The sequence below is a fragment of the Aethina tumida genome, chromosome 1, assembly GCF_024364675.1.
Source record: "Aethina tumida isolate Nest 87 chromosome 1, icAetTumi1.1, whole genome shotgun sequence".
Taxonomy (NCBI): Eukaryota; Metazoa; Arthropoda; class Insecta; order Coleoptera; family Nitidulidae; genus Aethina; species Aethina tumida.
The window spans coordinates 73,638,185-73,652,266 of NC_065435.1; the positions used below are offsets into that span (position 1 = coordinate 73,638,185).

The following is a 14,082-nucleotide window of genomic DNA, read 5'->3' on the forward strand; positions in this document are numbered from 1 at the left end:
TTTGTTCGGCCTTCTGTTTTCAGTTACATCGCACACCGAAATAGAAGCCGATCGACACCTGTTCATCCTTTCAAAACTCCCGTTTTTAAGTGCGGATTCGAATGAAGCAATCGATATCGTTATAAATGTTGTAGTGGTAAATATTTTTTACAAAGAGGATGTAAGAAGTAACTGTAGAAATTTAAATATTCAATTATTCCCGAACAAGGCTCCGCATACAAATGACGGGCTTGTGTGTACGCGCACTGAAGTTAATTTCAAGTCTGCATAAGTGAATTAAAAATATAACAAAATGGTTTGGATATGCCGAGTAAATCATTGAATGCATAATTTCGGTTTATTATTTCGTGCTAAAATTAATTTTTGACCTACAAGTTTACTAGCTGCCTTAATTAATTATTAATTAGTTCTATGGGGCATCGATTATATTATTAAAAGTGACTAATAATTAATATCGGAAAAGAATAATATATTTCTTTCTAACAAAAATAATTAAACCTATATTGACTAATGAAGTTTTTTATTATTTTAAAATTTGTTTGTGTTTGATCCATTTGGAAGAAATCTATAAAATGTGATTCAAACTCAACGTATGTAAGACTGTTTTTCCTATAACTATGTGTTCTAAAATGCACCTCGTTCGAACTACAGTCACACCAGAAAAATCGGTTCTGTTATGTTGTAGTTACTATTAAGGAGTACATTTTTTGAAAATTTAGGTGCCTTCGTGTTTAAAGATATTCTAATTATTCTCATATCTAAAATACTTTCATTGAATAAAATTTTACAACGAGAAATTTTAATTTTCATCTTGTATTTTATGTAAAAGTCTAAAATTCATTCTTTTGTATATTTTTGATACAACTATTTTTTTACAAGAAAATCGTGAAAAGCAAAGAAGAGAATTTTCAAAATACTGAACTAAACTAAAAATAAAATTACAATAAAATTCCCAGCAGAAATACCTAAATTGCATTGTCTATATTCAGTTACTTTTCTCCTACATTCATTACTTTGTTAAAAACACTAATTTCTTAATTACCCTTAATAACTTTGGACTATTTGCGTGTGTAAAAACTAGGGACAGAAACGGTTTACGATCACGTACTTTCAAATAAAAAATATAAAATTTTGTCTTTTGTATTTTTTTGATGCAACTAATATCAAAGAAGAAAATCTTAAAAAGCAATGGGGAGTATTTTCAAAATAATGAACTACTAAACAATTTATTAATAAATAAAAAATAAAATTATAATAAATATTAATAATTATAATATATGTCCTCTCCTTGCTGCGATACTACAACCTTCCATTTTTCTTAACTTATAATGTCAAAAATGTTCTAAAATGCTCGGAGAGTTTGTGGCAAATATTTATATTTTTTGCAATTTTTTCATAAAAGATTAGATATTAAAAAATATACCAATTTTTTTTAGATTTTTTCATATCCAACAAGGTAAATTTAGAATTTCTCATAAACATAAAATTTTGACAAATAGAAGTATATAACCCCTCCTAAATCCCCCAAAACTAAGTTTACATTATTTCTGAAGAAAAAAAAATAATAATAAAGGGGGGGACATTCAAATTTTCAAATTTGATTCGTAATTTTAGCTACAATATCAAAAAAATCGATTTTTCAGTACTACTTTGAATGGCTAGAATTCGGGGAGTACGACTCATGTTCTTGGAAAAAGTTTTATTTTGACTTTTACTGTTAAAATATATGTCTATACATCGAATTTTGAATCATCCTATATAAAATTTTTTAAGACTGAAGATATTAAGAGATGCTTTTTGAAGATTTGTTAATAATTGCAACAAAATGTGCAAATCATATTGCACTGTGTGTACTTGTTCCCAACCCATAAAACATTTACATCGCGCATCAGTCAAGTAAAACTCGGTCTAACCTAAAATTAATAAATCTCCCGGGTCCTGATCTCACCACGCGCCCAGCCCATTTTTACCGATTAATCCAGAAATCCAGATGGGCAGGCGAAACTCCTCTAAAAAAAACGACGTGTACGTGCCAAACAGTCTCGGGGATCGTCTGGAAAGCGACCCGGTCCGGTCCTGGATCCACCTTTGGATTTTCGGGCCGGTTTATCGATCTGAGGGCGCTACAACGGCAGCCCGGCCTCTCGCCACGCTGTTGCCTTGTCTGTTAAGTTCGCCTTGCTTTGGGGATGGATTAATTGCTTCAATCAGCTGTTATATACGTTGCAAGCAATATTTCATTTATTAGTATCTGGAATATTTGAATTACTTATAACTGGAGTGGTTTGTTGTGCAATATTACAAAATTGAATGAAAACATTAATATTTCAGGTAAATTGGATAATTCGTGCTGGATACATTTGGTGGTATTTATTCTAGAAAGTACTAAAAAAGTAAAAAAAATGCTTTTCAATTATTAATATTACAAAATAAAATTTCATAGAAAATTTATGTGTAATCTTGAAACAAATTGTTTCAGTTTAATAACAGTAATTTCATAAACACTTCTTCTTGTCCTTTTGATTCCAAATTTTAAATTATTAAAGCAGCAGTGCACAAGGTAAAAGTGCGAATTCCCTCCCACGACTGGAGTGTGGTTTTCGTGCGGGAGCGGAAAATTCCCTCGGTCGCGTCTCCGAAACCCTGCGCCAGTCCTCCGGTTCGCAGGATCGTCGCAGGTTGCCCCAGTCGGTTTGGCAACAGCGTCCGCAATGCTGCTGGCATATCCTTCAGTCAGTGTGGTTGGCCAGTGAGACTGCCTGAAATTCACCTGAAAAACTTAACCTCCTTTTCAATAGGTAGACAGTCCCGGTTCTGTAGTTAGGATCCGTTTTTTGTGTCAACTTCCGATTTTTTTCGTTCGGTTCTTGAGCAGATTTTGGAGTCGTGCGTTGCCCTGTTCTACTGTTGATGTACAGTGCGTTGGCGAAACGTTTCCCTTCGGTCGGCCGTTTCGTGCGAATAATTGTTGGAGGCGACTGAAAAAATTGCCAGGTGAAACTCGTTATTTAATGTTTAAATTGTAGTTTAAGTTAAACAACAGGTATTTTTGCTAATTCTTTGAGTCGGACACACTAGGTTTTTTGTTAAGGTTGAATTTTCGAAATACTTGATGATTTATTGAGGGTTTTCATGACCTAAGCCACTTTCATTTAGAGGTAGATCTTACAATTTTTATTCATTCCATATATTGTTTTGTGATGTTTCTGTAGTTGTAATTGTGCTTGGTTTTTATAATTACTATGTTTAATTAATTTTATATTATGTTAATTTAGTATATTAACCATATTATTGCTGATCATAATTAATTTTCCCAATGATTTGAAATGTTTGTAATTAACCTATTTATAGTTAAATATTCACAGTGATTTTTAGGAGAATTTTATATTTACATTAAATTAAAATAATAAATTTACTTAATTATTTAATTTATTTCAATCTTTAATCAATTAATCCATCTTGCTCTAAATTAGATCAAGCGAGGAAAGTTGCGATTCCCAGCTGAACCACCCAAATTGTATTTTCTATATCTTGTTACTTTTCTCCTACGTAATTCATTATTTTGTTAAAACACTAATTTCCTAATTACTTATAATTATTTTGCACAATGTTTGAGTAAAAACTGGCGACAAAAACGGTTCACGATCGCGTAATACTTTCAGATAAACGATCTACCACTGTATTATAATTGCATTCTTCCGCACGAACTTGTATGTATAATTAATAAATTCGTTTTTACAATATAATTAAGTTAATTAATAAACCAGACGGAGATTGGATAATTAGGCAGACAAAAAATGTGATCGCTCAAAATCGAAAGGAAATTAATTAAAGGCCGAATTTTTCGGAGGAAAGGACACCGATTAAATTTATATTCGACACTGTTAAGTTTACAATTATACAAAATTCTGGCTTGCTTGATTTATTTTAGTTTAAATCAATAATTTAAATAGTAAATCTATTTTAAAAGTTTAATTTTTATCTATTGATCTGCTTTTGCCCAGAATAGATTGTTTGATTCATTTGATAAATGCGATTACACAATTGGCAAAAATTATTTACCCTTAACAAAGATTTTCCACCAGGATAATGTTGTAAAGTACAAGCCTCAACTAATCCGGGATAGATTTATTTGAAGAAAAAGAATTTGCAGCCTCAAAGTTCGAGTTAAATAGTCTTGAGTATCTCTTGGAAGGATTTACATAGATAAGATCACATAATAACGACTAATAAAGATATTTTTAGGTCTGCTTTGTTATTTGAAACTGTAGATATATTAGTTAGCAATTAAATTTCAATAAAAACTGGACAGATGGATATACCTTCGTTATTGTTGATCGTTATCAAATATGTCTCTTAGGGAACAATAATAAATAAGAAACCACAACAATGGAGTATCTCACACGAAAAATTACGGAAAGATATTTCTCGGTTGAAAACATGTTTTAGTCGATTTCTGTATCGCTTTGAATTTTACATCGCCTAAATAATGATAGCGTCGGGTCAAATGTAAATATCCAGCCGGTGTTTTACGGTGAAGTTTTACGGTTTTGACGCGTCCTAGTTCTCGCACATTACACCTTTTTGTTCTGTACCCGTTTCCTCGAAAGAATGACGATAATAAAATGTTTGGATAGGACATTTGGATAACCGGAAACATCTAGAACGAAAAGGGCTTCGCCTCGCCGACGGAATGAGTTCCACCGGGAATGATAATTTTTCTGACGTTATGTTCGGACGATACTACATTTCCTTAACGTAAAATACAGCAGCCGGCTCATTAATACACGCGCGACCACATTTATCTCTTACACTTGACGTTTCCTGCTCGAGAAAAGTCGAATTTCGATGTCGCTCTTTATTTGCGAAACGACAACAATATGAAAAATGTTATGGACTAGAGTTACGAGTGGTACAAAAAATTTAATCCCGCCAAAACTGCACGAACCCGAATTTTGTTGGCATTATTTTGACGTTGAAATATCGTTCCATAAATTTTATTTGATGGATGATAACGATTGTCGGCATTCTTTACTGCCCTTTTAAAAATGTCCGGTTAATGTGCAATGATTTTTAATGCTCGGAACGCGGACCTTGATTGAGGGAATGTATCAACAAAAAACAACGGATCATGAAAAATTGCCCGTTGGACAAATGACTAATCCTGTAATCCCAATTGCTCTTAAATATTTAAGGAACATTCTCTCTCACAAATATGGTGGATGCGCGACTTATTGACATTTTTCTGGGGCAGTCTTTTTCATAAACGTTGAGTTGTTTTTTGACATCAGTTACAGAACATTTAGTGTGGCCTGTTTGAGATAAAAACTCTCCAATAACCTCCTTACGTATAGCTGAGGAATTAATTAGTTCCTCAGATTATGAGATACTGATTCATTAATTTATTTCTTCTTATCAACTAACAACTAATTAAGTGTATTTCTTAGTGCTAATAAGACCACAAATTCAATTTTGTCCTCTAAATTATGTTCACTAATGTCACCATATTTAAAGATATTTTAATATATAACATTCTAATATGTTTTTTTTTAATATATTCCCTGAATTAATTGATCGGAAAAAATTAATTTATTAGTAAAATGTGACTTTTAATTTATTCCCATAGACTTTAATATACATTATTTTTGTGAACCAAAATAGGTACAATGGACATGATATGACAAGTCATTTCCATCTTAAATAGGCCACACTGTACTTAAATGAGTACAATGAGTGTATAAATGCTTAAATTTTGAATAATTTTTATGTTGTAAAAAAGAGCTAAATCGGCTTATTTGACCTTTCTTATCGTTGTTTTAAAAATCAATAAACCTTTTACGGAAATCCTCTTAATGAACTTTTTACAGTATTTTTAATTGAAAAAATTTGCACTTAACGGTAAATCAACTCAATAATATAATCACCATCTGTAGAAATTATTGGCAAAAATACCTGTAGTGATTTTACCCCTTATTGTTTTATCCTTTCCATTGCAGATTCGCCGGATTTAACAATCATTTCAATCCAAAAAACCCTAACCACTAACAAACAACTAATCCAAGTAAAACGATAGAAAAAATGCGCGCGTTAAAAGCACACCTATGCTAAAAACCCGACTGTAGATCCCCAACTCACTCAACTGCCCCCCATAAATCGAACGATACTCAAATCGGTATGGCGTGGGGCTACTGGAGCGCTACCACGGTCTCGGACCGCGGCCGGAGCCCCAGAAGAAACCAGCAACAGAATAGTTCAGGTCATGCCAGCCATCAGCAGCAGAACCATCAGCAACAACAGCAGCAACAACCGCAGATACCAATCACTGTCGAGGAACGGGCGCCGGTCGTGACGCAGGCATATCCGATGGCGATGGCGCCCAACAATAACGTGCCGATGGTTGCTGAATTCGAAGATCTGCACTCGCAGCTGAGCAGGAGGCCCTCGCTGGATCTGGGGTCGATGGGACCGCAGGGAGCATTGGCAGGTACTAGAATTGATTGTGTGAAGGGGTTATACGAAGGTCCGAGGGCTTGGCAACTATTTATCAGTTGAAGGAGTGTTCTTGATGGAATTGGTAATGTCTATGGTTGATTCGTATGTTTAGAATGGATAACAAGTAGTAACAAATTGAAGGTGATGTTTTAATCAACGATTATGATGATGAATATTTACCTTGAATATATATATATATATATATATATATATATATATATATATATATATAAAAATTGTACTATCCCTTTATTTCTTATTTTTTGTTTTCAATTGATTTGTAACATATATTTAATGCCCTAAATGTACAGCAATTTATTAGATAAAGAATATTATTGACTTTTTCATCTCATTTTTACACTTTTTATTGTAGTTTGATGAAGTTGGGCAAAATCATTTTCATTCTTGAAACTTGAATTTTTGTTATTTATTTTATATTTATAATTATCTTAAATAAATAACAAGTAACAAAAACATTATTATTAACGTTACAAAATAATTAACTTAAAAATTTCAATTTAAATAAAAATAACGATTTAAACTAATAATAGTTTACATAATACGTATTTATTTTATATATTTTATTAAGGCACGGATTATTATTTTCTTAAGTTTACAATATTATTCTGAATTTTCGTTCTCCGGAATTACAAATGTTGATTTAGATACATTTCTATTTATGTGCCCCTGTTTTGTAATTTTCATATTTAATATCTTTTTGTTCGTTTTTCGCATGACAGAGACGATGAGTTTGTAAAGCCAGTGAATGTATTTGAGCTTTAATTTATTTTATGTATACGAACACTGTCGACAGTTTTTTAATTAATTTACAATTTCATACCAATTTTTTTGGATGTAATACGCTTATTTGTGCAATTTTAATATAAGTACAACATACAAATAATTAAAAAGAAAATTAACTGCTCTTTGTCTTGAAAGCAATTTTTAAAATGAACATTTATTAGAAAATATTGTACATTCGAACCCTTATGATAAGAAAAATATATTTAATTACAATTTAAAAAGAATAGGATAAGAGAAGTACATAAAATAAAACTTTAAATTAATATAGCAAAATAGCATGGATTCTTTTAATTTAATCACTTGGCTGTCGCACTTTATTATTATGTATAAAATATACGTAGAAGTTGTATTATTAAGCTTAGAGCTATTATCATAATGATTAACTACATCGAACAATCCATTTTGCTATAGCACCACTTTAAATTTTCATTAATAACTTTAAAGTTAAACAGAACTTTAATGAAGATCCTTGGAATTGAAAAGATTTTTGTTTCTTTAAATAAATGAACAAAACGGTTTTCAACTTGCTTTAAAATATCAGTTTAGAAATTCAGCTTCTTCATTAAAGCTTACAAGGAACGACCTCTTAGTACCATTACATTCCTAACATTAATAAATTGGCTTCCAACTTCTTTCTCATGATCGATCGCCAAAATATTTAAAATTAAAATTCATTGTACTTAAAAAAACAATCAACATAGAATAGTACCGCAACAAGTTCATAGTTCGATAGTTGCCGCCTCGGACGTTCCTGCTCCCCATTTAGCCGCCAATAGCTTGCCGCCTCCACACACGGCCCCACTTACAGGCATCCTGTGTGCGGCACACGGCAGTCGCGGCCCCGGCGGCGGTACCCTGTCGGCCGGCAACACGCTGACGAGGGTCGGTAGCCGGCACACCGCCGTCGAGTACGCCGTGCCCCATCACTTTCACCATCACCATCACGCCTACATCGAGTACCATCACCAGCAGCAACTCTCGTTCTCCGACGACGATTCCAGCTCCGAGCCGGGATACGCGACAGGTTGGTGATGGATGTTGTGCCTTTCCTTCGATGTTTTCGTTTTAGTGCATTTTTGCATGGCGATTTTTTACTTTTTTATTGTTAATAGCATGGTGCATTTTGTAAGGTGTTTTATGTTAGCAAAGAATTGATCAATTTTATTTTAATTATTAAAGAATTTTTAATTGAATTGCATTTTATTTTCGTCAATATTATTTTTAACAATTTGATATTTGATGGGTGATAAACCAGAGTTTATATGACAACTGCGTTTTTCAGTTGTAATACGTTATGAAATATAAGTGTAATCATTTTTCTTTCATAATTTAGAATTGCATGTACTGAATAAATAATTATGAATTATGTAACTAAAGGTATCAACTATACGTGATCTTCTATCTAAACTGTAGAAGTTTATTTTATTTCAACGTATATAATATCGTTGAATTACTTAGATCAATAAAATTTCACAGTTTATCTAGTTCATAATGTGTATGAAGATATTATGTTCTACTCTACTTACGTAACATCGTTAAAATGAATATTTAAAACTGATCATCATCAAAATGTGACAATAACGAAATATAATGCATTATATACAGATGTGTCAAAAATGTATAGTATAAATACTTTATTCGACGGTGAATAAAGTTTTAGGGAGTAAGAATGTGAAGATGATAAATTTAAACAAGGTACAAATTGCTGGTTTAAAATTTTATTAACATAAATCCAATGAATAAAGGAAATAATTTAAAAGGTATTTCGTTCTTTCACAAAGGTTATTCTCCCAGGGCCAATTAGTTCAATAGTCCATAATTTTCCTCGTCTTGTCAAAGTAAATTTTCCAAAGTTTAAATGGAATAATTTTCCAGTCAAAGCTGTTTAATTACAACAAGTAATAAGAAAACTTACTTAAAATCATGTTTACATAAATTGTTTCCTAGTTTAATAGTGAAATTTTCGATGGAAAGCGGCTTAGCCAACGTCTGAGAAAATTGCGTCTTGCCTCAGTTTGTATTTTGATTATGAGCTTTAACGCGAAATCTGTTTAGACTGCATATTAGTGGAGTTGGAGTTTGTGTTTGGGATCCCTGAAGGAATTAAGTTTTCATGAAGTGTGCGTGCGAGGAGAAGACCTTAACTCGCTTAATAAAATCTCCAATAATGGAAGCGGAAAGTTTTCGCATGAGTATTATGTTCAGAAATTTATCACACCTAGTTACAGTAATTTTGCAATGTTTATTGTCTTGTACCAAAGTTTTCCTTTAAATTTAAACTTCTACCCAATCTTCTAAAGTAAACACGTACCATATGCATGTACATTTTAGTTAATGGCATCGGCTACACCTGATTCCTTATCGGTTAAATAGTTAAAAATTACAGACCTCTCAATATTTATCAAAGCCATTAAGGAAATGCAGCTACTATTAATAGTTACAAATGTGTTCCAGTGCCATAATGGAAATTGTTTACACGCATGTATTCGTAATTGTTCCATCGCATGCCATTCACCGATAAAAAACCTTTTTCTTCACCACGTTCCAATGCGGCCTTTCGGGATACGTATTGGATGAGTTCCACTTACTTGAAGGAAACTATATCAATTAACCTGCGTGAATCTTAAGTATATACGTTTTGTGAGAAATAAGACAGTTCCAGCCGTGTGGCAATCTCTGAGGGTTGTTTTTCTTTTGCGAAAGTTCCTGGATAAATTGACTCCTTTGGATAACCAAACTTTGTTTCACGTTCTCGTTAAACTTGATAGTGTAATATTGTTGCCTGAAGATTTTTTGAGGCTGTTAATCATCCCCACAGAAACCATAAAAAAATTACGCAAAATATTATTTCCAGGCACGGTCGAGTCATAATTTAAAACACGCTTTCGGTCTCGTTCATTTAATCACCCCCACAACTATCAATCACTGTTAGTGCCGCGAATTTTAGTTCGGCAACGTAATTGACGGTGCCCATAGTTTGGACGGCATTCAGTCCGGATGGTTCGCCTCCCTGACTTTCTGGCACTGTCAACGGCACTCCGGTCCGATTGTACTCGGCGCAACGGGAAATTGAGTTATGTGCCGACTTTGTCGCTGCGACAAAACTGAATGGCCACTCCCGTGGAATGAGATTCGACTACTTTTTTCTCTCTAAAAGCGGCACCAAGAGCAGATCAGATCTATTTCGGTAAATTAGGTCAGAGTTCTATTGTGCAGTTTCTATCCAATAAACCTAACTTTTTTGTAACGAGAATGTTGCAATTTAACATTTTATACTGTCAATAAATTGCACTTTGGAAATACCTCATCTGTACATTTAGGATCAGTGTCAATCACTTAAGACATTTAACTGAAGTTTTAAATTCTAACACGGTATCATTACGTATAAATTGTCTTCTACAAATACTTTGAGATTACGAACCGAGAGTCTACAAACTTAATGATTTGCCACAACTTATTTATAAATTCTAACCACCAGAGTAAGTGCTATTAGATAGCAATTTTTATGCACATTCAAAAGAGGCACTTTTCCGCAACAAAGAAGCCAATCGTAGCCAAGCAGTTTGATTATTAAGTGCAACTGTTGTCTAAATCATTTTTAAACATCCCCAGGTATTAAAGTTTGAGTTCCGGTTAATTTTGCCGAACATAGCAAAGGAACTTCTATCGGTCATTAATTTGGTAATGTTTTTCCTTTTGTATTACTAAAAACTTGAAAACTTGAAATGAAATGTTTGGTCTTTGTTATGCTTATTGTAATTGTTTAATGAAGTTAAGTTTTACTCAACTGGGCTCTGTGACATTAACTAAAAGCAAAATGTTCTTTATTAATAATTCCAAGTAATCTGCCACCCAGAAGGAATATCTAATTAACCATGTCTCATAAATTCTCTGCTAACGAGCAATTTTTATGCACATTTAAATGAGCTAACTTCTCGTGGTGTTACTCCAATAGCCGTAATAAAATTGTTTAATATGGGGCAATGTTTTTTATACTCTTTTTCGAAATAATGAAGTGGTTTGTTTCAATTTTTATGTAAACTTTTGCTTCTTAAAACTCGATTTTTCACACTTTATTACCATCCAGTCTTGCAACTTATTTAATTTATCACAAAGCTTAGAATTAAATTTGTAAAGCTTTTTTCTATTTGCCTTCCGCCTTCTGACCTTTGAGAAATATCCACTTCGAATTACATTAATGTTATCATGTATCTGATATTAAGTGTGGCGAAGAGTAATTTTTAATCATGCCGACATTTTGAAGACGTCATCCGCGAAACTCGGCCGATTATTCAGAACGTTGCAGACGAAACTTTTTCGCTGTTCGCTAATTTAGTTCTGGGCGTTTCGAAAAGTTATCTGAGAGAATGGACGATGTTTACAGCCATGTCATCTTGCTTTGAAAGCCAATCTGGCTGCGTTGCAAAAGTTTTCGGTGTCCTTTGCTGGTTTAAAGCCGAACTTGGTCATGATATGAGATGGGAAGTTAAGTTTTTAGTCAGGACATATTTTATTAGTTTTGAAGTTAGCCTGTTTGGAATGTGTGACAAATTTAATTATGGTGAAACAATTTCATAGTTTCAAAAATATTACATTATCCATTAACACCATATTAAACATACAACTTTGTGTTGCTCTGTAACTTTGAAACTGCTTCTGATGCAGCAAAGATGATTTTTTTTAGTACATGATAATGAAGAAGTGATAAATTTCTGTGGAACTTGATACAATATACCGTGAATTGTTTTTTTTAAACAAATAATTTTATCGAAATACGAAGTTATATGTTTATATTCATTGTAGTTTTTAATAACACGTTCACAATCGAACAGTTTTGGCAAATACGAAAACACACTGTTAAATTAAATACACGTAAAAATTCCACCAATTCATAAATTCAGTTTTGTCAAATTGTAAAAACTCATTTTTAATTAAAACACGATCCGGTTTGCTTGTTCTGTTTTTTTAATTAATTTTAACTGATGATTTTAATGTTTGGTGCGTTGTACGTGTTTTATGTGTGTTTCGTGAAGGCAAATGGACTGTTTCTGGGATTTTAATTGATAGAAAATGATTTTAAAAATAAACTTGTGTTGTTGTTGTTTTCTTATTGCATGTATTTTTTTAATAGGTGTGTTTTTAATAAATATTTATTTGTTTTTTAATGTCTTTCACATTTCCAATGAATTTTTTCAAGTGAAATACAAAAAAATCTTTCATGATATTTTTCAATTCCAATTGGTAGAGATGGGAATACTGGTTCCACAAAAATTGTGCCCTCCAAGCGACCGTTCCACAAAAATACCGCTCGTGGTATTAAAATACAGACACATCTCTATCAATTGGTATAGATTTGGATTATATAAGAGGAGCTGCATTCTATAGTCGAAGCCACGTGCCCGCACATATATTTATTAAAAACTTGATTGGACATCATATTCTCCTTTCATCCATTAATTTGTATGATATATGGTAGATAATAGTCTTGAACTCATTAAAGTTTAAGAAATTTTTTTTTCTTAAATCTTTTTCTTAAAATGTCCTCAGATGTGACTTTAGGAGGAATCATGTGCTATCTGTCTGTTATCTAATAAAACGTTCAATTTTAAATATTATCTGACAAGCATTAAATTGTGAAAACTAATGTGTTAAGTCAGCAATCGAAATTCTCATATACTTTTTTCAATGATATGTAATTTAATGTAATAGTTTTAATAAAATTAATGTGTTAATCTTTTTTATATTTTGTAATAGATGCTGTACATAATTTGTTATGGTCTCTCCTTTTAGGAAAGAAGATTCACATCATTATCTTAAATTTGTTTGGTAAAACTTAATAAATTTAGATAACTGCCTTCTAAATAATAATTACTTTGACTCTATTAGATAAAAGTCTCAAATTTCCAGTAAGAGATTTTCTGGCATTCTTCCATAATATCCCTTATCTTTCATTCTCGATCACATTGCATTTCTGCGGTTCTCCTTAAACACCGCCACTAAGTTCATCACAATAATAAATGAATAAACATTTGCGTAATTGAATTGTGTCGGCGGCACTTCAGTAGGCAGTGCAGCTTCCTGAAGGAATTGTCCTGCGAGTCACTGTCTAAACCTATTAATTATAACGAAGACCCGAGTAATGAGGAACTGAAACAAGCGCATCCCAGTCTATTTATATACCCGTAATAATTTTTCGAGTCGCCTTGTCGTCCTCGTAAATCGTCCCGTGATTTTTCGCCGTCTTAACATCACGACTAGCGTAGGTACAAATAAATTTGTTTGTTGCGAGCGCAGCCTCATTGTTTCAGTTTTCCAGCAATAAATCAGCGAGAAGACGTCCTTATTAAGTCGAGCCGTCCACCTTGTGTCGAGTTCGGGATACATGGAATATAAAATGTTGACTGGCATTTTAGTTTGGAAGGTTTTATGTCGCGGAAGAACCATATGGCATTCTTTTATAGGAAACAGCAAATAACATGAAATTTTAAAGCTGTGAAATATTTTGCTGATCTTTGTGATAAATCTGCGTAGTTAAATTACAAAACTATAATTTTTATGAAAGAGTGACATCTGTTTCATCCAACTTTATTATATACATCGCTTATTCTGAAATTTTTGTCAATATAATAAAAAATATGCTAAAAATTGCCATTTAATTCTACTACTAATATTCACCTTCCTAATTATCTAACAAACATCTCGGTTGAGTTATGAAGCTCTAAACCGTTCTTTGTGCCGTCTCACAGGCTCAAAATCAGGAGGGATAAATCATAAAATTTGCTGATT

The 14,082-nt window shown here is 32.6% G+C and overlaps 1 protein-coding gene across 1 annotated transcript in view; it reads left to right on the forward strand.

The window, feature by feature from the left end:
- Window positions 1-14,082, forward strand: part of LOC109596030 (atypical protein kinase C-like) — a 43,953-nt gene that overhangs the window by 8,275 nt on the left and 21,596 nt on the right. The window contains exons 3-4 of the mRNA XM_049962032.1: window positions 5,997-6,484; window positions 8,105-8,320. Coding sequence (XP_049817989.1) covers window positions 6,175-6,484; window positions 8,105-8,320 — 526 coding nt within the window. The 5' untranslated portion in view covers window positions 5,997-6,174. The remainder of the gene's footprint in view (window positions 1-5,996; window positions 6,485-8,104; window positions 8,321-14,082) is intronic.